Source organism: Notamacropus eugenii, chromosome 3, assembly GCF_028372415.1.
Source record: "Notamacropus eugenii isolate mMacEug1 chromosome 3, mMacEug1.pri_v2, whole genome shotgun sequence".
NCBI lineage: Eukaryota > Metazoa > Chordata > Mammalia > Diprotodontia > Macropodidae > Notamacropus > Notamacropus eugenii.
In genome coordinates this window covers 468,397,536-468,424,623 of record NC_092874.1, presented here as the reverse complement: position 1 = coordinate 468,424,623, position 27,088 = coordinate 468,397,536, and the positions used below count along the sequence as shown (strand labels likewise).

General features: G+C 39.3%; 1 protein-coding gene across 1 annotated transcript in view; it reads right to left on the bottom strand.

Annotated features, from left to right (window-relative positions):
* Positions 1 to 27,088, bottom strand: part of LOC140497666 (protein C-mannosyl-transferase DPY19L1-like) — a 160,764-nt gene that overhangs the window by 72,435 nt on the left and 61,241 nt on the right. Inside the window, exons 8-9 of the mRNA XM_072598859.1 lie at positions 26,272 to 26,363; positions 22,463 to 22,562 (exon numbers count right to left, since the gene is read on the bottom strand). Coding sequence (XP_072454960.1) covers positions 22,463 to 22,562; positions 26,272 to 26,363 — 192 coding nt within the window. The remainder of the gene's footprint in view (positions 1 to 22,462; positions 22,563 to 26,271; positions 26,364 to 27,088) is intronic.

The following is a 27,088-nucleotide window of genomic DNA, read 5'->3' as shown; positions in this document are numbered from 1 at the left end:
GCATGGAGGTGACCAATGGTTCTCAAAAGCCTGGCCACTGGCAGGCTCTACCATGAAGAAAAAGGCTGATAATGAACTATATGTGCTCTTTCCTAGGTCCGCTCTCATTATATACAAGAAGGCTTATAAGTAGACTGACCACTTGGCAGCAAATTCTTTGGCTTTGGTCACCCATGAAACAGATGGTCCTTAGTCCTATGTCATATCTTACCATTTCTGTCCTAACAGTGAGAGTGTGGTGGAAAAGGGGACCAAAGTCGGTAAGAATCATCGATCTTTAGGCTCTCTGTAAACATTAACATAGCTGTTGATTCTCTAAACATGAATTCCCTGTTCAAAAAAGTCCAAAGGAGAGAGACACTATTCTATTAATGAAAAAAGGCTACTGAGGAAAATATCAGTTACTATTATCCCAAATGCCTATTTTCTTTTTTAAAAAAAAAAACTTTATGAGAATACTTGACATGCGTTTTGAAAATGTCTAATGAAGGTTGAAAAGCAAACACAGAGATCAAAAATGACTAGACTTTACAGTAAGACAACTGCCTGAAAAATGCAGAATACAATATCCTGCTGTGACTCAGCACAACAAAACCCCACCTCACTGGCTCTCCAACAAGGTGCCTCTGACGCATATACTGAAAATCATACAAGATGGCCACAAGGATCTGACAACAGAGATAACTTTGTTAATAACTCTGTTCATACGCTCTCAATCAAAAAATACTGGAAAACTGGTCAAAGGAGAAAAGATGGGCCTAACTGTTCAAACAAGAAAAGCGTGTACCCAACCATGCCTGTTATAGAGATTCTGAGATGCAAGCTAACATACAATCCATAAAGCTCAACGATGTATCACAACACAGGTCTTGGTCACTGGGGATAAACAATGAATTGGCCCCTAGACTGAAGAGAGGAAGAGACAGATTGGATGCCTTCAGGAAAGGTCTGCAGTGCTTTTAATGACCCTTTTTCCTCAAACCAAGGCCCAGTATTCTTTTAGTGATGCTAAATAAGCCAGGAAAAAAGTCTAGTAAAAATTAAAGTTGTAAGTCATCTAATACAATGAGAAGTACATCATGGGTGGGCACAAATGGGCTACAACATATTATCAATAAAGAATAACAGGAAAAAAATGTCCAGTCATGGCATGAGAGTAAGAGATGAACATCCCAAAAAAGTATCCATGCAATGTCAAGAGTTAAAGAAAGGCCCTAGCAGGTTCAGTGAAACCCCTGTAAAGAATTTATGAGGGGACATGGATAGGAGTTGGACAGGATAGAAAAAACCATGTATAAGTACACCATAGGAAAAATATTCACATCAGTAAGATCACAAATCCACCATTAAAATACCATTATACATATACCTCCCTGTGAAATCTTTTAATATTAGATATTCAATTAAACTTTTAATTTTTATGTGAACAAAAAACTAATTTTATAATGCAATGTGATATGTTATTCAATATTCTTTCATATGTAACTATAGAAAATGGAATTTTCATTTTAAACCAATTTACTAATAATTTAAAAAGTTAAAACTAAACAATCTTCATATAAGTTTTTATTTATTTTTTTAAAAATTAATTATATGTTTATTCAATAGGTAGCTAATTTTATAGACCAAGCTTAAATAAAACATGGGGGAAAATTGAGCAAAGATGTTAATTCAACAATTTAAGTCCTATTTGTTAATTAATTAATTATGTGAAAGTCACATATGGTAGGCAATTGGTTACAAAGATGAAGCAAATACAGTCCCTGTCCTAAAGGAACTTACAATCTATTAATGGGAATAAGAGTACAAATAAATATAATACAAGTTAGATCAAGATACATGCAAAGGAGAGATCTGGACAAAGTGCTATAGAAAATTTTAGAATTACTTCCAATTGCATTCTACTTTGAGATATTCCAGAAACAAGGAGTTGTCAAAGAAAAATGGTCATTATTCTTAGGTGGTAAAAATGTATCAGATAACATTACAAAAAAAAGGCCTTCTCACAATCTTTCTTTCATTTCCTCATTAACAGACACTGAAAAGTGAACTGCTGCTTCCCAGTCAGTGCACTTGATCCTTCAGCTAGGCAGGGCAGCCACCCATGTCAGAGTTCCTGAAGTCGCTCTGCTCCCCTTTACTCACCAGCTAACCTTTCAGATGTTCTCAGATTTCCTCAGTGGCAGAAAAACATAAGAGTAAAACGGTACGGGATCTGGAGGGAGCTGATGAAAAACACAAAGGAAAAGCCATCTATGGGGCAGTCCTACATTTGAAACGCATGACGAACTCATTTCTGTTGTCAGGGGAAAGGGTTATGACTGGTATATAATTATTCAACATCCATACAGCATGGTGGCACACTGTACAGTGTACTTGGAGTAAGGAAGACCTTCACTCAAATCCAGCCTCAGGCAGTTATCAGCTTTGACCGTGGGCAAATCCTATTCATGGCACCTGCTGTAGTTTAATACTTATAAAGCACCGGGTAAAATTTAAAGCATGAGAGAAATGCTATTATTTCTTCTATCATCATTATTATCTCCATGTACTTCACTTATCAGCCTTGAAAGGAAAGAGAATAGAATGTATACCTAACAATTCCCCAGAAGTGAATATGTAAAATTGCATGGATTAACGTTTGCTTTGATACTTAATATTTTTACCAACAAGTTGGACAACAAAATGTCAAATTACATTTACTAATACCAGACTGGGCACAAAAAAGTTATAATAGAAAATTAACATGTTAACTATGTATGCACTCTAAAAACATGTGAAGTTCAGTGTACCAAAATTCCTGGGGTGAACAAAACTAGACAAACAATAGAGGACAAAGACACTCTATTAAGGACTGTATAAAACCATGTTAGAAAAAATAATCTAGAAATCTTAAAACATAAAACAGTTCTGGTTGCACACTGCTCATCAATAAATATTTGCCTCTTGAATAAATGAATGAATGAGTATACTAATAAGGATAAACTAACAAATTATAAAGGTATTTGCTCAAAACTTTTTTTCTGACTTCAAAAAGAAATAGTAACATTCAAAATAGTCCATTTTCTAAGGTGATCTAGATCTTTGTAGATATTTTCAGTGAGAAAACAGGAACAGGAACTGACTTAGTTAAAGCTCATACTTTCCAGAGGCCAAGTTGAACCAGGGGATAAGCTTTAAGTACCTGTCTCCATTTCACCACAGGACTCCTTCCTCCCCCAAAAGTAGGTCACAAATGGATCATGTTATTGCATTCAATGCCACTGCCTTCCATCTTTTTATCTTCCTGTGAATTTTTGACCCACGCTTCACTTAAGATACCAAGGATGATCTGCCAGAATCAAGCACGCATGTTCTTCAGAGACTGTCTCTCACTCTTGCCATATGCCCACTTTTTTTTTGGTTCTCCATGTCTCCTGGCTTCCTTTGAAGGTGCTGTGTCTCCCGCACAGAATCTTCACTGGTAATAAGGAACTGCCTTCTCCTGCCCTGCTCCTCATCTGAGAAACCTGCAACTTTAATTCTTCAGAGACTGCAGCACTGCATGTAGAACACATGGCAACACTGGAAGAATATTGGTAACGAGACAGGTCCTTGTTGAAGAAAAAGCTTGGGGTTGTTACTAAAAACAGTGTACAAAGCTGTGGTTTCTGAATGTAACAAAACCCTACTGTGCAGGCAGATTTCAGAAAAACCTAGAAAGACTTCCATGAACTGAACACTGTGCACAGTGATAGCAACACTGTGCACAATGATAGCAACACTGTGCAACGATCATCTGTGAGTGACTCAGCTCTTCTCCACAGTACAGCAATCTGAGACAACTCCAAGAGACTCATGATGGGAAAGGATGTCCACATCCAGAGCAAGACATGACAGTCTGAATGCAGACTGTCTCATGATTTTTCCTTTCTGTTTTAATCCTTCTTTCACAACATGACTAATGTAGAAATATGTTAAATATGATTCTACATAAAGAGCATATATCAGATTGTATGTCATCTTGAGGAGGGGGCAAGGAGGGAGAGGGAAAAAATCTGGAACCCCAAACATTATAAAAGTGAAGGTTAAAAACTAAAAATAAATATTTTCAAAATTAATTGGAGACTAAATACTTTAACCCTAAAGAACTGATGAGTCAAAGATCAACTCAGAGAAACAACAGAAAATTTCATCTAAGAAAATAATAATAAGGCCACAAAGCAAAACTTTTCAGATGAAAATATTAATATTACTATGCAAAACAATAATACAAAAATACTAATAATACTAAAACACTCATGCGGTGAAAAGTTATTATTTCTAGATTATTTTACCAAAGAAAAATAAATCAATAACCTTCCCAAAAGACAGTCAGTCAATACACTTTTTATTAAACACCTAAAAACGCACCAGGCACTGTCCAAGTGCTGGGAATACTAAGATGTGACTTAACAGAATCACAGTCTAATAGGAAAGATAATCAGCAATTTAATTATGTACAAACTAGACACAGGATAAACTGGAAGGAATCAACGTAGAGAAGGCATCAGCATTAAGAGGCAGTGGAAGATCTTAGAGTAGGGCCTTGGAAGGAAGCCAGAAGGTGGTGATGAAGGAGAGCATTCCATGCCTGGGGGACAGCCAGTGAAAATGCCTAGAGTCAGGAGATAAAGTGTCTGGTTAGAGAAACAAGAAGGCCAGAGTCACTGGAGCAAAGACTACGAAGGGGAAAGGAAGAGAGAGAAAGGCATAAAGATACTGGAAAGGTAGGGAGACAGGTCCTGAAAGGCTTTTAAAACAGGATTTTACAGCTGCTTCGGGAAGTCACAGGGAACCACTAGAGTTTACTGAATGGTGCCCAGGGGCTGGGGGTAGCAGGTAAGGTGACATCATCAGGCCTGCACTTTATTGAGATCCCTCTGACATCTGAGTAGAGAATACTGTGGCATGGGGAGAGACTTGGCGCAGAAGACCTGCACCAATACGGCGGCAGTATGTCTGACCATGCCCCTCATTATGAAATCCGTTCCAATGGTACCCTATGACCTCCAGGATCCAATATGAAATCCTGTTAGGCTTTTAAAGACTTCCACAATCTAGCCCCTTCCTATCTTTCCAGGTTTCTTCTCATGCTCAAGCCCATGTCCTTTGTGAGCAAGTGACATTGGCCTCCTTGCTGTCCCTTACAGAAGACACTCCCACCTATCAAGTCCAGGCAGTTTACTGACTGGCTGGCCTCTATGCTTCTACCGCTTCACTTCTATCTTCCCTGGCTTCCTTCAAGTCTCACCAAAAAGCCCAAATTTGTCCCAATTCCCATTAATACTGGCATCTTTATCCTGAACATTCTCTCCAATTTATATCTCACTGATTCATCAATAATTGTTTTGTTTCCCATTAGACCTTAAGGTCCTTGACAACAGGAGCTATCTTTTGGTTTTCTTTGAATCCCCAGTGTTTAATACAGCACCTGGAATACAATAAATACTTAATAGAGCTTAGTTAACTGATCTGAGCTTGCAATTAAAAATATATATATACATCAAAAACCCCTAAGTAAAATTCAAAATTCAAAAGAATTAAAGAGCTTAACAAAATTGACAGGAAAAAAATCTATCAGACAAATAAAAATTAGAGCTAGATTGTTTTGGAAAAAACTAATAAAAGGGATAAACACTTAGTCTGATTTAAAAAAAAAAGACGTGGAAACCAAATTGTTAACATCACAAATGAAACAACAGAATTCACAACAACTGGAAAAGAAACCATCAGAAAACTATTGTGCCCAATTATATGCCAATAAAGCTAATTATGTTTGAAATGAATATTTACAAAAATGTGAAATACTCCAAATTAAGAGAACAATAGATTCAATAATTACATAATAGATGAAGAGACTGAATGAGCCATAAATTAATTTCCAAAGAAAAAAATAGAACTGGCCAGGTTTATTAGTAAATCCTATCAAAAATACAATTCATGTAATATTAGGCAAAATGTTAGTAAAAGGAGTAAAAGAAGGGATCCTTCTAAATTCTTTCTCTAATACAAATATGGTCTTGATACCAAACCCAGTAAGTAACATAGAAAATAAAATAAAAACTACATAAGGAATACTGACACTAAAATGTTAAATATCAACAAAGAAGACAAAACAAAGCATTAAAAAGATCACACAATGTGGCCAAGTTCAACAATCACCAGGCACGCAGGTCACTATAAAAATTATGAATGTTAAAAAAATCCAATCATCATTCTTGCATTTAAAAAAATGAAAAGCACAGAAACAGACCTTTCCTCAATGAAGCAAACAGTACCAACTTAAGACTAAAAGTCAAAATTATTTGTAATGGGGAATAAGAGGCCTTTCTATTAAGATCTGGGGTAAACCAAGAATGTCTCATGATCACCGTTAATGTAGCTCTCAAAGTGTGAGCTGTAGCAGTAAGGCAAAAAAGAGAAATGGAAGGAATAAGCATAGGCAAAGACAAACTAAAACTACTGCTTTTCTATAGATGATCTGACGGTCTCTAGAAAATCTAGAGCATCAACTAAAATTAGTGGAAACTTAATTTAACCCCGTTAGAATCAGTTTCCTCCACTGCAAAAAGAGCTGGAGAAGGAAATGGCAAATCGCTCCCATCTCTTTACCAAGAAAACCCCAAAATGGGGTCAAGAAGAACACGACCGAAATAACTGAATAAACACAAAACCAAAACAACTAACTGGTTCATCCAACCTAGAATTTTAGAATTAGGTCCCCAAGGTCCCTAAACTATCCAGGACTACATCCCCCACAAAGAAATCAAAGAAAGAGGAAAAAGATCCAAATGTGCAGTAAATTTGTAGAAGCTTTTTTTTTTTTTTGACTAGCAAAGAACTTGAAAACTAGAGAAATGCCCACAAATTAGTAAGGCTGAACAAATTATAGTATATGGACTTAATAAAATGCTATTCCACCATAATAAATGATAAGAGAGATGGTTTGAGAATTCTGACAAGATCTGCATAAACTGATGCCAAGGAAGCAAGCAGAATAAGTAGAAAACTATATACAACAATGTTGTAAATAACAAATGGGAAAGACTTGAAAATTCTGATGAATTAAATGAGCAAGGATGATTTCAGATGACTAGTGAGGAAACATGCTACTCACTCCCTGGAAGACAGGTGAGAGACTAAACATATAGAATAAAACATACATTATGGGAATCTGTTTTGTTTGAATATGTCTGCTTAATGAAGGTAAAATAATTAAAAATTTTTCTTTTTCTTTTTAATGGGGCAGGTACTAATAAAAGGAGGCAAGCAATAAGACTGACACAAAATCTTAAAAGCTATTGAAACACACATGCACAGAGAGAAAGGAAGGCCAGAAAGAAAAAGAGAACAGGCTAGCTATAAAAATTATATGTTGAATTTATTATATACTTGTAAGGAAAAGTCAGTTTTATTTAATATTTAGTTTCATGTATAATTAATTCGCTTTTTCTCTTCCACCATGTATATAAAAATATTTTACTTGCATTGTTAAGTTCAGAATTTAAAAAAATTAAAGCATTATACAATCCCAAGAGACAATCCAGTTCATTCTACTTCTCAAGTTATATTCTGAACCCCCTTCATCATTCAGAAACATTATATATAGCAATAAACTAGGTCTTTATGTTGTCGATTCAACTGCCTATCACACTCAAAACTTCACTGGCGATTATTGTGGATCTTTGCTCATACGAGGCAGATTGCAACCAACCTATGTTTGCCTAGGTAATCTTTCTTTCTGTCTTTCAAGTTCACCATGAGGGGGTTCACCCAACAAGCTAGGGTCCTACCTCACTTTCTAACATTTCAAGGGTATCACCAGAGCACCTGGGCAGTAAGGCCTGAATTCTAAACATGTAGCCAGGCCATCTGCTTCTTCAACCGTTCATTTCCTTGATCATTTATTCCTGTTCTACTTTGAAGCTCTCTATGTTGAAGACTGTTCACAACCACTACGAGCCTGCTGTCCTCTGTGTGACAGTCACTTTCAAACCCTGCTTTCCAAGACTTGGAGTCACGCAATACTGGCATTAAAAAAAGAACTTGTTTCTGGGAGAAGTTCGGTGTTATTATCAAAGTTCCGCAATTTCCAGTCCATTTTCATCGTCTTGTTTAACACAAAAGTTTTCAAATGCATGTCATAAAAAACATTCTTCAGCTACTTGACTTTTCCTGTGCACATGGATGGGCTGCACCCTTCTGGTTGGTTTCCGATATCTTCTAGGCTTTGCAACGCCCCAGCGCTTGATGAAACCAGCACACTGCCAACTGCAAACAGATGCATCTGGAGTACCTCACCATCCAAAGGTAATTTGTGTTTAACTTAGAATATGTTTGACCTTTTCCATCACCATGAACATCTTCATCAAGATACATGTACCTTACTAGGCCTTTATGGTGGGAGAGTCATTGGGTAAGGTGCTATCTTACAAGGAATCTTGCACAAATATTTAGGTATGCACTGGAACTATCTTGTTGGAAGACTCTGAAGGTGTCACTTTGCTATACAAATGTTTTATAATACACACATAAAAGCACAGTGGGACCTAGTATTCTGTATCTTTCTGTTAACTGTGTGAAGGTAAATATGTGCTCTATTGTGAAAGATCATTTGTGAAAGCCTGCCTATTCCCTATTCATCATCCCATAAATGGTGCCCATGATGCACGTGTAGATGACTCTTGTAAAATTTTTATATAAACAGCAAAGTAATCATCAGGTTCATAACTGCTGATGTTCTCTCCACTGCCTTCTTGATTAATTAAAAGGTCTAAGTCTTTTCTATGCCTTCGGTATAACCCTTCTCACCTCCAACTCATCTCTCATGAATCAATCCAGTAGCACCTTTGTAACTGTGTTGTCTCCAGCACGGATGTCTTCATGTACCTTCTAATTCAACAGCTTTTCTCTTATTTGTTTTATTTAGTACAATCTCAATTCTGAAAGCTCAATCAGGACTATGATATTAGAATTTAAGTGTGGTGATTTTATTTTCCTTGAAAATGAAACGTTTATTATTGAAAAAATTTGCAAATCTTTTCTACTTTCAACTGGTTGTCTTTCATTTATCTGTATTCTGAAACACCCTTGGGATGACTTAATTTGTGCTTTTTAATCAAGCTTTCGAGAAACTGGTGTTATATCCACTGATGCTCTTTGTTTTCTGTAGTAACACTATCCAGCCTTCCAACATCTTTCTCAACAATAGTAATAATTTCATTTTACCTTCACAACAACCCTGGGAAGTAGGCGCTAATATCCTTTTACAGATAAAAGGAACTGCAGCAGATACAGTCGAAGTGAATGAACTAGGATCACATAGTGAGTAAATGTCTGAGGTTGGATTTCAACTATTATCTTCTTGGCCTCAGGCCTATTGCTCTTTCAACTGTGAAACCTAAACTCACTTAAAAATGAGTTTATACCCATGGCTGCCACCTCTCATCTCTTGGCAAGTGTGTTTTCTGACTAAAACATTTTTAGGTTCCTTTGAGCTCCTTGTTATAAAAACTGATTTACCTTTGTTATACATCTTTATAAAATTATTATAATTAGTGTCAATGCCCTTTCTTCCATTCAAATGCTATTTTTCGTTAACAATAACTTCTTTGATTAGTCAGGACTGAATTGATTCAGCAGCATGCCATATTTGCTTCTCATCTTTATTTTTGCTTTATTCTAATGTTGACCTTTGAGCTAACAAGTTGAAGGTCTGACTGCATCACTTTCTGTTCAAATACAGTCCATTTCATTTTTACGATTCTATTTAGTATCCATAATGCACAATATCTGCTGATTCTTTTGTCAGAAAAAGTATTCATGTTATATGGACACAAGGCTTTTGTGTGACCTGTTCAGTCTCTGGACTCTTTCATTTCTTACTCCTGACTCCTGTTTTTCACTCTAGTTCTCACCATCCTCACCTATCCCACTTCTTCAATGAAGTCATCAAATATCAATAATTTGAGGGAACTTATCAAGTACCTTATATAACTTCTCTCCCTCTTCATCTTCTGCAACAAAAGTAGGTAGATAAATATATATTTTCCACAATGTCCTTCAAAAAGCACTTTTCATGAGAACTGCCGTGTAGATTTCCAAATGTTCCATAAAATACGGATACCTGTTGACTTTGAGTTCACCATAAAACTAACTTGACTAACTGCTTTATTTGCCTCCCCAAGCAGTATCTCTGACCTATCTTTCCATTTAGTGCCATTTACTTTTGCCTTTTGGTTTCATTTATAACAAGTATGTGAAGATTGACATGATTCAGTTCCTACACCAGTATACTCACTCACTGATTAATGGATGAGGATCTCATATTTAGAATACCAACAGTCAAGTTCAAGTTTACAGATGATTAAAAAACTGATTCAAAGCACCCTTTGCCCCCTTTCTGCCACTCACTATAGAAAGAAGAAAGGGGCCAACATACTGAGGGACATAGTGTACTTGTCTTTCTTTCATGGGTTGCCATGGCCAAAGAATTCATAACCAAGAAGCCAGCCTAGTGGTGATGAGCCTCTCCATCTTTAGCTAGACAGGTCCTCAAAAAGCAGGCTTGGTGTCTTTGCCAGATCATATTCAAAGCCTTCCCAATACAGCAGAGCCTGACCGAGTGTGAAACCTGTTGGCACAGCCTTCAAGAACCCAGAGTCACCTCCACACCATTCTGAGACATCAGAGTAGAGATTTGTGGACATTGGTGAAGGCTTTCTTCATCCACTTTGTGTTTCCTGTATGGATAGTTAGTCTGAACTCTCTGGAGTGACTACAGATCCCATACAGGAGGCTCTGCAATGTTCCAGGGCTTGATGCAATCAGCACAATGTCATCCGCAAACAGGAGCATCTGGAGAGGATGATCAATAATAATAACAGCTGACATTCGGACACTGCTTGACGTTTGTAAATCACTTCTACATACATAATCTCCTTTGAGCCTCCCAACAATCCTGTGAGATACCTATTACAATGTATTATTAACTTCATTTTACAGGTAAGAAAATTTGAGGTTGAGAATGATTCAGAATTGCCCATGCTTACATGGTTACTATGTGTCAGAGGAAGGAATCAAATGCAGGACTCTGGCTCCAAGTCCAGCCCTCTATCCCTCACCCTACATTTTTCATGTGGTACTTAGCCATGGTAGCCTCCTGGCCTGTATCTATGAATCATCGGCAACCTACTTCCCAAAGAAACAAAATTTTCTTTCTAGATTTAATTCTGAATATTTGATACTTTTGCTTGTAATATGTCTGTGTGCACGTATTTATGATATACTCAAAATTATTTACTGAGTGCCCACTATGTGCAAAGCTCTATCCTAAGCAATCCAGAAAAATATAACTACGAATAAAACGGTTCATGCCCTCAAGGAGTTTATAGTTTATTAGTCAGATAAGAGAAGCAGATAAACAATAACGCAAATAAAAGTGCTACAAACAAATTACCAGTTGGTTAAGAGGAAGAAAAAACCATATTCAGCTGAAGGAAAACAGCTTTGTGAAACGAAGAAGCATTTAAGTTGACTTTGTGATCCTGAGGTAAGGAAAACTGTCTGTAACTGGAAAGACAGAATGAGAGAAAGGGGAGAGACAAACAGAGAAAAGAGAGAAGGAGAAGAAAATTGGCTGCAACTGCAAAGATAGAATGAGAATAAGGGGAGAGACAGACAGACAGAAAAAGAGACAGAGACAGAGATCCAGACCTGTGGCTTGGCTAGGTATAGGGAACTCTGAGTAAGGAAACTCCCTATGCCAATGTAGACTCATAAGTGCTCTGTATCTTATACTCTTAAAGAATTACTGAAGGCACTTAGAAGTTAAGAGACTTGTCCAGGGTCATAACCTTGGTCTATCTCAGGTGTGCATCTTGAACACAGGTCTTCTTGACTCTGACAACATTTTTCAATTCATTATAGGAAACTAATTCTTGTATGTATTTGACCAAATACATACAGAAAAAAATCAAAGGTAGAAGCAACAATTTTAAAAGTATTTCAAGTTATTAACTGTAAATTCCTTATCCTGGCATTGAAGGATCTCTATTACTGGTCTTCAACTAACTCCCTAACCTTTTCTCATACGACTATTTTAAACATCCTACATTTCAGCCAAGAGAGACTCCAAATCATGCCCTCAACATGACATGTCCTACCTCTGCCTTCACACGACCCTCCTGCAGTGACCTTTCAGATAATACAGTATCTCCATACAAGGTTAGCTGGAGGCTGCCTACATCCCGAAGCCTTCCTGAACAGCCCCAGCTACCAGTTTTCACCGTGATCATGGATTCCTGGATACATTAATCTGATCTTTTCTTTGTCTCCCACTTCCTACCATACCTCCCACTTCCCTCTGTGCCTACAGAATCCCCCAGGAATAAGAATAACAGTGCATATTTATAGAACACTTTCATGTTTGCAAAAGGCTTCTTTACAGATTTCTTAGAAATGATACCCCTGTGAGGCACTATAGGAATTATCATCCCAATTTTGCAGATGTGAAATTTGAGGACCAGAGAAATTGTCACTTGCCTAAGTTCAAATACACTAAAAAGCTTTAGAGCCAACTTTGAATGAAAGTCTTTTCAAGCCCAGCGTCTTTTCAGCACATCAGGCAAGCACTAGTAAGAAGCCTGGTGTGACGAAAGGGGTGCTGGGTCTGGAAGCAGAGATTTATGTTTCCTTCCTGACTCTGCCACTTAATATAGGACCTCTCTGTGCCTCAATTCTTTATCTGTAAGTTGAGGGGATGGACTGAGATGGCCATTAAGTTTTCTTCTAACTATAAATGTATGTGGGTGTTCGTCCTTCATTGCCGAAGAAGACCATGCCATCAGAGAAATAATGACATGACTTGCACTTGACTTTGTTTTTTGAGTTAGGGAGGGCTGTGCAGGTCATCAGCCTCACTTCTCCTCCAGAGCCATCTGAATCCAGTGATCAGATATTCACCAGGATGACTGGAGATAGCCCAGGATGAGGCAATTGGGGTTAAGTGACTTGCCCCAGGTCACACAGCTAGTGATTGTCAAGTGTCTGAGGTGAGATTTGAACTCAGGTTCTCCTGACTCCTGCACTGGTGCTCTATCCACTGAACCACCAAGCTGCCCCGATTATAAATGTAAGATGTTAGATGAACCCTTTGTACTCTGACTTCTGACCCTAAATCATTAGCAACCTTAGAGCTGCCAAATCTAATTGGTCTCTTCTAAGAGCTCATCCTTTTTAACCTCTTTGCTCTATCTGACCCTGCATCACACCCTCCTCTTTGATGGTATCACCGTCTCCCTGTTTACCCACACCACCACAGTCTTCTTTGCAGGTTCATCACCCATATCAGGTCCCTAACTGTAGGCTTCCCTGAAAGCTCAGCCCTGGCTTCTCTTCTCTCTGTATCTACTTCCTCAGTGGCCTTATCAATTCCTGTGGATTTACTTATCATCACACTCTGTGAGAGCCACACTGTTAACACAAATGTATTCATCTCTCCTTGAGCTCCACCTGCCATATAACTAACTCCATATTAGACATTTTAGGCTGGGTTTTACATAAGCTTCTCCAACTCAGCAAGTCAATAAAAGAATTCACTGTGCTTCTACCTAAACTCAGTCCTCTCCTGAATGTCCCATTACCAATGAGGCCACCAGCATTCCTCTGGTATCTCAACACTATTCTTAACTCTCCCTCATCCTATTCATCCTTTTAGCTAAATCCTGTCTTTTCTACCTCCACATTATCTCTTGTGTATGACAATGTGGTTGTTGTCCTTCATTCTGGAAGAGAACCAAAATGACATCATTATGAAAAAGTCAAGTTTCAATGTGTCCAACTGTGGCTGCTCAGCCCAATATGAGCTTGCAATGCTCTACCACAGATTGGGCACACATAGTCCATGTGAACATGTGAGGTGGATACTCTAAATCTGAGCATCCTATGTTTTCTTTGAGCTGTTTCAATTCTGCTTTGCTCACAGAGCACAACACCTTCTCTGATGTGGGCACGCCATGCTGAGTGGTCCTGTGCCAGTGTCTCTCATGTCACACAATCAATTCCAAAGTTCCTGAGAGAGACCTTGAGAGTGTCCCTGTATCGCTTCTTTTGACCACCATGTAGCCACCTGACCTATGTGAGTTCTCCATAAAATAGTCTTTTTGACAAGCATACGTTTTGCATTCAAACAATGTGGCCAGTCCATCAGAGCACAGTTTGAATGCCTGGCAGTTTAGTTCAACTTGACCTCAGTGTCTGGTACATTATCCTATCAGGTGATCCTCAGAATCTTCCTAAGACAATTCAAATGGAAGCAGTTCAGTTTCCTGGCATGGCGCTGGTAGACTACCCAGGTTTCACAGGTATACAACAATGAGGTCAGCACAATAGCTCTGTAGACCTTCAGTTTGGTAGTCTCTTCTCTCTTCTCTCCCATACTTTCCTTCGCAGCCTCCCAAATACTGAACTAGCTCTGGCAATGCGTGAATCCACCTCATTGTCAATATGTACATCCCTGGAAAGTACACCACTAAGGTAAGTGAACCTATGCACACCATTCAAAACTTCTCCATTTGCTGTAACTGATGCTTCCACATATGGATGGTGTGGTGGTGACTGATGGAGCACCTGCATTTTCTTGGTGTTAATTATTCAGCCAAAATTAGCACAGGCATCAGAGAACTGATCCATACTTTGTTGCATCTCAGCTTCAGAGGCTGCATTGAGTGCACAATCATCTGTAAACAGAAAATCATGCACCAACACTCCCTCCCACTTTGGTCTTGGCTTGAAGCCTTTTCAAATTAAAGAACTTACCATCAGTGAAGTAGCTGACCTTAATGCCATGTTCATCCTCATTGAAAGCATCTGACAATGTGACTGAAAATATCATGCATGGGAACAAGCACACAGCCCTGTTTCACTCCACTGGTAACTGGGAAGGCATAAGAGCATTGTTCACTATCCAGAACCTGGTCAAGCATGTGATGATGTATGATACTGATGAACTTCGATGGGCAACCAAATGTTGACATAATTTTTCCATAAGACCTCATGACTAACAGTATCAAAGGCCTGGGTCAGAGCTACAAACGTTGTAGATTTCTATGACACTTTATCTGCACTCATAAAAGCCTTTCCTGCCCTCAAGCCCTTCAGGCCCACTCACCTGGACTAGGGCAACATTTTCCTAATTGGTCTCCCTACCCCAAGTCTCTTCCAAATCCAATCCATCTTCCACACAACTGACTTTCCTTAAATGCACGTGTGCTCCTGTGATAGTAATTTGAATTGGAAAATCTTCCCTATTCATTAATAGGCCCATTACATCATATGGAGCCTGTGGTAGGAGGCGTTTGCTGAATGGGTGGAGTAGGAAAAGGTAGAGCTGAACAGAGCTGAGAGGAAGTTAGTCTTGAGAGCAGTCAGAGCTGGGAAGGATGCAGGCTCCTGGGTAGTGTGAGTGATTTTGTCATTGCTTGTTTTTGTTTAAGAGAGCCTAACTGTGATGAATGTGATGGTTTGTGGGAAGCCTAGCAGGGGGAAGGCTTGGGGATGGTGTTGTCCTCTGCATTGTTATTGTGTATAGATTTTTGTGGCTGTAATGCATTTGGGTCTGAATAAATGTTTTGGTTCTGCCTTCTATGTGGAGAGTCTGTGCTATTTCACGATTCTGAATTGCACTGTGATATTCATGGCTGCCATGGGCACTGTGAATATGGCACTGGCGCTACAGCTCTCCGTACTTACTGAAGTCCTCTACTTAGTCATGTCCAGTAGCTTCTTATGGCCCCTAAGATCAATTATAAACTTCTCTATTCACCCTTTTCCAGCCTCTTCATATTATCATTCCTCTTCCAGCCCTACGGGTGCAGTCCTACTAGCCTTCTCTATCTTCCTCACACCAGCATACCATTCTTCTTGGCATGGCCTGGAACATGTTCCGTCCTCACATCTACCTTGCAGAATCACTCACTTCCCTTAAGACTAGGCTCGACTGCCATCTACAGGAAGCCTTTCCTAACCCCCTAACTGCTAGTACACTCCCTTCCCTACCTTATATTTAACTGTCTTGTGTTATTCAGCATAATACTGTTCTGGGTATTGTCTTCTTCTCAAGAGAAGGGATTGCTTCCTTTTGTGTCTCTGAATCTCCAGTGTCTACAACAGTGTTTGGCACACAGGAAGCACACAATAAATACTTGTTCGAAAACAGAGATGCCATAAAGACAAGGAATCCCTGCTATTTGTATTTATTTGTATCCCCAGCACCCAGAATTGTGCCCTATACATAGTAGACGCTTAATAAATGTGTGTCCAATTGAGCTAAATTCAGGATATCTTAGGGAGGGTAAGACAACACAAGAATGGAATAAAAAATATATGATTCTCCCTCTGTATCAGCTAAGTACCTTTGAGATACACGAGGATTCTGGGGAGAAGTAGGATCATAGTTTGTCTGAAAACTGTTTACAAAATCTAAATTCTAATGCTTCTACAGCAGGGGAGTGAGTACTCCACTGATTTAAAAAAAACAACACACATTTCTGCAAAAATGGTGGATCTGAAGGTCATATTATGAGGAAACAAGCATCCTCAGATAGATATTCTGCAACAACAGAACCAGAGCAAAGAGTATGATACAAATATAGGTGCAATAAGGAGGAAGAGAAACTTCTTTAGGGACCTCATAGCAAGGAGGATTTCCATGCCTTTGGATAGGAGATACACAATCTATTGGCTAACTATGCGTACAAGACAAAAAGGTCAAGAGCCCACTGTGGATGGTAAGGGGATGAGGAAAAGATATGAGGATATTCCCATGTGCTTGGGAGTGATATTCAATGTTATCTAGTTCCCTGAGCTGAGCTGGATTTAGGATTGTACGACAACAATCCTAAGGCAGTTCAATCCCTGGCAAATAAAACTGTACCAAATCATGACATGATAAAGTTTCAAAGTGTACTCTAGTTCCCTGAGGCCATAAGTAAAGGAGCAAATGGGAGGAATACAAGAAGTATCATTTTTACCCAACAAAAAGAGAAATGAATAGCTATGCACCACTATGTCCACTTTCTGATCTCTACAGAAACTTTATGAGAATCATCACACACATATCAAGGATATCCTTGGGGCAAACACAAAATGGAACAGGCAGGCTCTTATATTTCAGGACTGACTACAAGGGAGAAAGAACATAGAAGGATCATCCTGTATCTACTGCTTGTGGAGTTCAAAGGGACATCTAACAATTTCTTTAACTAAAATGCAACCTTAAAAACACTTTTAAAAGAAAGGGATTCCCATGTTATATTAAGAGTCTAAGGTAATTATTACCGTGGAGATAACTCTATTCAAATATATACTGGGTACCAACATCAAATAGAAAGCAGGAAGGCATATGCTCACCAATAAGGTGCTCAGTGTCCTGGAAGATGTCCTATGCAGGGACCAAATAAAAGAGGAATTACGTATTGATGGCAAAGACCATGGAGATAACTTGTTCACCAGGGTCCTGGCGGGTATTCTGTTTAGAGTTCAAAAAAAATGGGGATTAACTATTGATGGCAATGTTCCTTCCAAGCTCCTTTTTTTGGATAAGAAGGTGCTGACTGCACTGAGCCCCTGAATTGTTCAGGGATGTGCTGCAAGGTCACTGAAAAGAAAGTGGACTAGCCATGCACACTTAAGTCAAAAACGTCTATTGCCCAGATTATGACATCTAGCTGGTGATACAGGTCAATTCTTCCATCAATATAATATTGTATATTGGAGCTGCAGATGAACAGTAAGGTGGGGTACAGAAATTAATGGGAAGAAAAGTCTGATGACTGGATAACATTTTAGAAAATGCAGTAATTTCAACAATCTGAAGCTGCCCAATGCAAGCAAATGCCTACCAGTACCCTCTTCAGGATACTATATGGTTGTGAACTCTGGAATATCAAAATTGTAGAAGAATAAAAATTTTAGGTGACTCAAAGGACAACAGAGGACGTGTGGTGGGTGCAGTGCATTGTGGGTTATGGCTTTCAAGCATGTGTTTGGAAAAGGAGCTGGGCCAGTGAGGTACTGAACAAAAGATGGCAGGGAGACTTAGATCCCTTTATAGGGGAATTATGGGAAAAACTGATAATCACAGCACTTCGATGAAGTAGAGTGTAGCTGTGAGCTGCAAAGACGGAGAGCACGGCCATTCTCAGAGCCGAGCAAGGTTCCAAAGGAGTCTTGAAGTAAGTGACGCTACCCCAATGCTATTCAGTGACAAGCTAAGTGCAATCCCTTCCTTCAGATATTTTTCTTTGATTAAAACAGATTAGGCAGCCATTTTCCTGAGCCATGGGGGTCAACTACATGGTCCCTGGAGGGCTTTCCCAATGTGACTCAGCATGGCACTCCAGGAAGAGCACCAGGTTTGGGACCCCAAGCTCAGCTTGGCTGCTTGCTACCTCTGTGGCTGTAGGCAAATCATTTAAACTCTCTGGGCTTCATTTTCCTCCTCTATAAAATGGTGGAGTCTGACAAAATGATCAGTTTTAAGTAAGAGGCTCTATGATGACTGAAAAGATCAACTTTAGTAGAAATATTTCCCCTTTAGAAAAGAGCAAAAGTCAAATATTAGTCTCTAGGTATAAACAGCATCAAATCACTTCCTATTTATACAGAATGAATAGGATATATTATAGTTAATTTAATATTACTTGTTAACCGACTATACCACATACAGAGTTATATACTGGAATTCCAACTACATTCAACAAATATTCATTATATATTATGGTAAAGCACTGCAATAATGAATGCGATTTCCTTAGTTTTTAAAAATTCAAAGGACATTTTAAGATAACCACAAGGTCATCATTATGAATACATTAATTATCATACTACGAATTTGAGGAAGATTCTAATTACTTGAGTTTTCCAACGTTTATTTCTGATAAACGAGACTTACCAGTATCTGAGGGGCCTATACCTAAATTTCCATGGTTGTTCGCTAAATTTTGAATTAATAGTTTGGGCTTTGTATACAAATATCCTATGTCATCTTCTAGATTCAATGCTGTGCCTATTTTGCATGGATTCTATCACTTATATATGTAGCTACTGTCTCTCCCTCAATACAATGCACATTCCCTTGAGAATAGGAATCACAAAATAAGTAAACTTCAAAAGCTGGAAGAGACCATGATCCAGCCTCCACACAAAAGAATATTCCATGATACAGCAGTCACATGGCTGTCCAGCCTTAATTTAAAAACCTCCACCAGGGGCTCACCATCCTTTTAGGAGGCTCATTCCCCTTCTGGGAACCTCTCGCTGAAGGGAAAATTTCTTTCCTGATGACCAACCTAAACTGACCTCTTTCCACATCCCCCTACCACTTTTGGCTCTGCAATCTGGGGCCACACAGAACAAATAGCACCCCTCCTCGACTCAACAGCCCTTCACCTGTTTAAAAAGTCTTCTCTGCTTCAGGATTTTATGTACAGTGCCTTCAACACATCTTCATAGGTCAATTATTTCACCCTTGGGTTGGAAGGAATCCGTCAAGCTGAGCACAGGGTAAACTCTTTATAAATTTATTCAGCTGGCTGAACAATTCTATCATTCATCTTGTCATCCTACCTACAAGGAACTTAACGTTTAATTTTTGTTAAAAATGAGAAAAATGATCCTTTTCATTCCTGCCTTGGTTCAGACCCTTGTCATCTTTTGTCCAGACTACTGCGGGAGGCTGCTCTGTGGTCCTGCTGCCTCTTCACAACCTGCCCCTGTCCTATCTTTCAGTCTCACTAGGCCTCATCCTGCCCTCCTAGACTCTGCAACCCAGAGACAAACAGGCCTTCTCTCTCTCTATACCTCCATCTCCTAGCTCTGGGTCTTTGCACTGGCCAAAGCCATGCCTAGAATACGCTGTATCCTCAACTCTGTGTCAACAAATCCTTTTCTTCTTTCAAGACCTAGCTCCAGCACCATCTTCTACATCCAGATTTCTCAATCTGGCGTCTGTGAACTTGTTTTAATATCATTTGTTTCACTTTTACTCCTATGCACTTTATTTTATGCATTTAAAAACATTATTCTGAGAAGGGGCTCACAGGCATCTACCAAAGTCTACAACCCTAAAACAAGTTAAGAACCCTTTTTCTGTATGAAGCGTTTCTTGATCCTCCCACCTTCTACGGTCCTCCCTCTCCAACTACGTTGGCTCTAACTCCTTTGTGTTTATATGTATCTATACTCTTTCTATGTACTCTGTAGATATTTATTTGTATCCTTGTTCCCTCCTCCTTTGGAATGTAACATCCTTGGAGGTAAGTATGGTCTCACTGTTTGTCTTTGTATTTATTCCCCAGTGTCTGACACACAGTAGGTGTTTCATGAATGTTTACTGATTCAACTGTTGATTATTATAAAAGTATTAGGATAGATAAACCTGTCTTAAATCTCCTTTGAGGTTATGAATTGCCAAATATAACACAGTTCCCTCGATAAGGGATGAAATTCAATGGAGCAGTTACAATACATTATGACAGAAGTGGCCTCAGCACATGAAATCAACCAAACTTAGTCCAAATATTGAAAAAAGAATCAGAATCACATCCCCTCAAGACCACAAGGAATGAGAGAGCTCATCCGGCCCAATCTTCTCATATTATGGTTTAAAAAAAACAAATCTAACATCCAAAAGGAGGTAACTTGCCCAAGGTTGTTGACATAAGACACAAGAATAGAAATATTGTCTAACTCTTAAGCCAAGTGCTTTTCTACTACATGGTGAGGCTTCTTTTCCCATAACTATCTGACAAGTATTATGTTACAATGAAAATTCCCAAAAAACCTCAATGTATTTTTTTTACACAGCAGAAATCTTCCATGGTGCCACTGGAAACAAAATGAAGGAAACAAAAATTGTGTGATTTCATGGTTTCCTTCTTTTACAGCGGTCATCTGAAATATGTATTACATCCATGTGCAAAATACCTTCCTCAAAACTGAAGGAAGTTTTAGAACAATTATCTAAAAATATTTTATAATTAATGGAAAATTGCTTGTTTTCTCCCAATCTGAAATTAAAATCTGAAATCAGAATTCCACTTTTGCATGTATCCCTGGCTTTACAAGTAAATTTAATCTAGCAAATTTACAAAGGTTCATTTTATTTCCAAAATAAAGTTTTTGATGCATATTCAAACTGAAACAAGAGACTGAGTGGAAAGCTTTTGGCAAGAAGAGATTATAATGGTCAGCAGCTCTGTAAGTGCTGGAGATAATGATGCACCAAGGGTGCCTTCCTAACCGGTAACATTCTGTATCCCTCTCATTCAAAGGGTTTTTCTTAATTTCAGGATCTCTGCTCTGCCACCATCAACCTCCCCTTCTCAACCATAAGGAATTCCCATACCGGGAGACTTCATAAAAGGAAAAAGGGTCATGTGCTAAGAGTCCTGTGAAGTCCAATCTTAATTAGCAATGTCAAGTCCTAACCTCACGGGGCCTCTGTTTTCCTATGTGTAAAATGAGGGAACTGGATGAGTAGCACGGGATAGTAGGAAGAGCACAGGCTGCAAAACAAGGAGGGCTTTATCCCCAGCAGGAGAAAGGCCCGATAATCAGCATGCCTCGTGTCTTACTTAGTGAGGATCAGAGAAGGCTTTTTTGGACACTGAGGTCATCGTCCTATTCTCTCTTAACAGGTCAGCTAGCCAGGAAGCAATGAAGACCAGAAAGTGACACTCCTCACTGTGCATTCCCCAGCAGAATTACTCACTGCCGCATGATGAGTCAAAGCCGTTTTTCATGGCAGCCCAGCAAACACATAGTAAGAAATTCTGCTGGGAATTCAAGATGCCAAGAAATTTTACTCGAAGTGCTTTTATCTCTTCCTGCCCCCACTGACCACACAGCATCTACTGACTTGTGGAGAATGAGGCAAAAACCACAACTATTTGTACAGCAGTTACACCCTATTTGTAGGTATACAAGTAGTTATCCACCTTATTTGTAAAGTGATAATTAGCCTCTAAAAAGCAGGAAAGTTTGACCACTCGGAATCTCTTGCCACTAATTGGACCACAGTTTCCCTGCCATGAAGAGTACAGGGATGGCCACTGAGACATCCAGTTGATTCACAAATAAGATTATGTACGTGTAGATTTTTACTGGAAATTTTCTAAGATAATCTAATATAGTATTTTTGTAAACCTGGCATGTTGGTTATTAGTATCATTTGCCTAACTAAATAAGATGCTAGTAATATGCTTTAAGAAACCAAAAACTATCTACTTATCTAGCTTCTTAACTGATCACTGTTTGTACATTCTTTTCAATCCCATGTGCACATCACATCCTACATTACTCTTTAGGAAAAATATGAGAATTTTATACAACCAAACACATGGCATATAAACTTAAATCCAATTAAAGTCGAAGATCTTACCTGTGTGAAAAGAATAAACTGAGCAAACTGCCAAGGAAGCATGAAAGCGACATTAGACAACATGAGGAAAATGAAGTCTTTTTTACAATTCTGTCGATTCCTTAAAAGAGAGAATAAATACCAAGACATTTAGTCAGAAAATCTCTTCCTCAAAGACAGGCAGCGAGAGGGAAGGCCAAGACTGAAATACTCAGCTGTGCAAGTCTCCCTCCTAGTCTCACTCTCCTGTCCTTCTTCTCCCGCTCCCTTATTCCTCTAATACCTGATTCTTTTGTGGTGTCCCACCAACCCTGCCTGGCCTTGATACACAACCATACGAGCTCTCTCCCTCCACTGAGCAGCGCCCTTGACCTGTGAGGAGGCAGCAGGTGCCCCCAAGGGAGTCCAGAACGCCATCTGAAGCCTACGGGGCAGGCTCTCTGCCCTGACGAGGCCCAACTTTGCTGATAACAAGAATGTAAATAACAGTTCGAGCAGTCAGAAAAGATCATTCCTTCTTTAATGACCCTCTTCACTCTGAAAGGATTCTCATTCTAGTTTTTCTCTGCAAACTGCACAGTCTTAACAGACAAAACATCTGTAAGGTATTAATATCTGTACATGAAACAGGCTTTTTGGAGAGAAAAGTATAATCCCTAATTTCTGATCTGTCTCCCCTACAACTACAGCAACACTGACTCCTAATCCCAATTCATCAGATATGGGAGTTGGTTTGTCTTCTTCCAACGCAGACCTGACCCTGTGGTCAGCCCCATTCTGGAACGACTTGGCTTCAAATCTCAGCTTCGCTCCCCACACCCAGGACTTCATGTTGATGTTCTAAGGTCCTCTGTGCCTCGACTTTCTATTCTTTTCACTCCCTTCCCTCACCCCCCCAAAGCCCACACGCCTGCTCCTACAGTTACAGCTACTACTGGATTCTAACTGGCTCCACTACACAGGCAGACAGTATTAACCAGGCCCTCGCTGCTCCCCAGTGTCCTCCTCTCTGACCAATTCCCTCTTTCACTCCTCTTCAGTGGGATCTGGAAGCTGAAAACCTGAGTTCAGATTGTGACTCTCCCTCACTGAGTTGCCTTGGGTAGGGCACTTGAGGCTCTTTACATTTCATTCTTTCACCATTTCAATGAGGGAGCCGGACAGGACAGCCACTGAAGGCCCTTCCAGCTCTGTCTCTAGAACTTTCCAATTCTCTACTCTAGCCCCTTCCCCAACTCTCAAAAGATGAACTGACGTACTACTTTGTCAGCAGCACTAAGGCTCAACCTGAATTGCCTCTCAATCCTCTTTTCTGTCATGAACCTTCTACTTTCTCCTTCATACTGTTTCCTTTCCTAAGCTTACAAACACACCTGGACTGCTCAGAGCCGAGAAAGGCTGCTGCTGACCTTGCAGTGCTGTCTTCTATGCATCCCCTTCCACTGCAAACTTCTGGGGAAAGCAATGGACATCTCAGCCTCCACAGGAAAAGCATTTACTCTTTCCTCCAACTCCTATAATTTGGCTTTCATAACTACAAAATATCTTTTGTTGACATTCTCTCCATCCCTTGGTTTCCATGACATCACCTTCTCAGGGTTCTTCTCCTCCATTTGTTTCTTCTATGTCTTTTGCTTGCTCCTCTATCTCCTCCTGCCCTCTGAACCTAGTGTCATTCTCGAGTATTCCTGTGGCTCCTTTCACTTTTCTAAACCCCATATAGTTTCAATGATCATCTACACTGATGGCAGATCAAAAACTCCACCTCCCTCTAACCACTCCATGCTCTCTCTCCCTCCCCCACTTTCCTCCCCTTAGTTGCCAACTCTTGTTGATTGAGTCTCTATAATATCCCATGACCCCATCACCTTTCACTTCTGCCTGCCTAGACAGCATGTGTCCTCTCATTTACTCTTCGTAACAGTCTCAGTACCCTTCCAAGTACATTGTTCTACTCATCACTACTTACTAGTCGTGCGACCCTGGACAAGTCACTTAACTTTGTTTGCCTCAGTTTCCTCATGTGTAAAATGAGCTAAAGGAAATGGCAAACCTAATTTCACTGTGAGATTTGCAATCTCACAGCCATCCCAGGCTCCTCACTTTCCCTCACTCCGTCCCCTCCAATCCACTGTCAGTCTTGTTACTTGTCTCTTCACAACAACGTCCCTAAGCCCTCTTCTCTCTGTTCCCAGGCCGTCACCTCTTGCCTCCCTGATCCTTCCTCCCTCATAGCTACCAGACTGATATTGTGAATGCACAGATCTCACGACGTCACTCTCCTACTCGAGAAATGTGGCTCCCTATGCCTTTACGGAAAATTACACACTATTCTGTTTGGTATTTAAAGTCCTTTACAATGTGGTTTGAATCTATTTTTCTTGATAGATTTTATTTGCAATTACCTTTGACGTGGCATTCCATCTCTGCCTCCCAGAATGCCAGGCTCTATTTTGCATTTTACTCAGGGTTATGCCTTACCTATGACCTTCCAAACCCCTCTCATCCTTACTCTGCATTTACTTTGTATAAACTCTGTATTTTTCATCTCTGTCCATCTCTGTCCCTAGTCAAATATAAGATTCTCTTTTATTTTTGCCTTTGTATTTTTGTCTTTAAAAATTTTCACTAAATTTAACTGAATTGCATAGTGGGTCTGGGGGAGTCTGATCCACGAGGAATCTTACAACCACAGGTCCACCCCAACATCCCTTCCTAGGAAAGCAGGAAGTGTTCATCAGGGGACTGATGCCCTGACTCCAACATCATGATCATAAGGTCCCCTAACCTGACATATTTTCAGGTGTCCAGCACCACTCCCTACTCCCACAGAGGAAAACTGATCCAGGCATTAAAAGCAACCACAGTACACATCCATTATGAGGAGGTCAAAACCTGAATGCTTACAGAGAAATCCTGGACATCTGTCACATCTGACACAGTCCTTGACCCCATCTGAGGTTTTATTGGCAAAGATACTCCGGCTCATTTTACAGAGGAGGAAACTGAAGCAAACATGGCAAAGTGACTTGCCCAGGGTCATGCAGCTAGGAAGTATCTGAGGCCAGATTTGAACCCAAGAAGGTGAGCTCTTCCTGACTCCCGGCCCAGCGCTCTGTGCACTGTGGCGCCACCTAGTGGCCCTCTTTGCACTTTGTAGCATCCTACTACTTAAACTCCGCCCCTCACAACTTTCAAATGTTCATGTTGTTGATGTACTGGTTGCATCCAAAACATGCATTTTCCATCATTTACACTCAAAGAACAAGGGGAAAATAAAAACTTCCGGGTAAACTATCAGAGACCTGAACAATTCAGAAATGCTCAGTTAACATCCCTACTGTCTGCCATTGAAACTATCTCTGAAATGTAGTCAAAACATTTCCATATAAGTCACTAATGTTCCACATATATTTTAGAGATGTGCCATGAAAAACCATCCCAAATTAGTAATCTTGAAAAAACTGATACAACAGTTTGATTCTGATAAAGCAAGAAAAGATACTCTAAAAATAGTGTGGGCAAATACAAACAGAAAGGGCAGGAACCACCAACTAAAATGAGCAGAACTGCTAAAAGATGAGAGCTAGGTTATCAAGTAAAAACATTTCTGTACAATGAGTTTTAAAATGACATTATTTTTAATCTAGGTACTAGATTATCTTATGTGTAAATAACTATTTCTAGGTTGCTATTTTTTAATTCATTTTGACAAGTGTATCCCTTTATAAATAACATGTATCTAAGTTTTGTTCAAACCTTTTAGATAAACAAGAATCTTAGAAATCCAAGTATGTTTAATAAGTAACTAAGCATTAACAAAAAATTACCTGAGAACATGAGTTATAAGCAGCATCTGAAGGACATGGAATGGGTAGGAGAAACTTTCTCGGAGGGGTGGAGTCCACATCACACGTGTAGCCTGAAAACAATAAATTGCTTAGCTTCTTGAATATTTTACTACACTTACAATTATTAAATACTCTTCGCAAAAATCATGACTATGGTAAACAGTGACAATATATACTAAGTCTGGCTCTTCAGGTTCAGTTTCCCAGTCCAAGAAACCAAGACTTAGTTTTACAACTAGAAATTTCGGAACCAAAAGGACATAAGCTAAGGAGCAATAAGAACCAAAGGGTCACTGGTACTATAGGGCTAGAACTGGGGTTAGGACTTTAAAGGATTGGGGCCTGTAACTTGCCTAGAGTTGTTCTTAGACAAGCAAGATTAGATATTTACAAACACCAATGGAGCCTGCATATACCAAGTGCAAAAATCTGCACAAATTACTGGTAATTGCAGAGGCTTCAGCATTTGTAAACTCTCTTAAAATCTGACAGACATCAACGTGTTTATGAATTACTGAAATATTATATAAAATGTATCTAGGTTTTGAACATAGGTTGGTTCTCTCAAAATCTCCCAGTAAAATCTTCATAAAAGATAAATTATGAAGAAAATTACATGGAACATGAAGAATTGGTACAGTTTCCTCCCGTGAAATAAGATATGATTAACTAATTAACTAGTAATGAAATTAAAAGATCACAAGTTAAAACCAAGAAAAGTTAATGTAGTCAGTTATGTAAAATTTCTTTTTTTTTTGCTAAACTGTGATAAAATTACTATGATAACTTCTTTAAA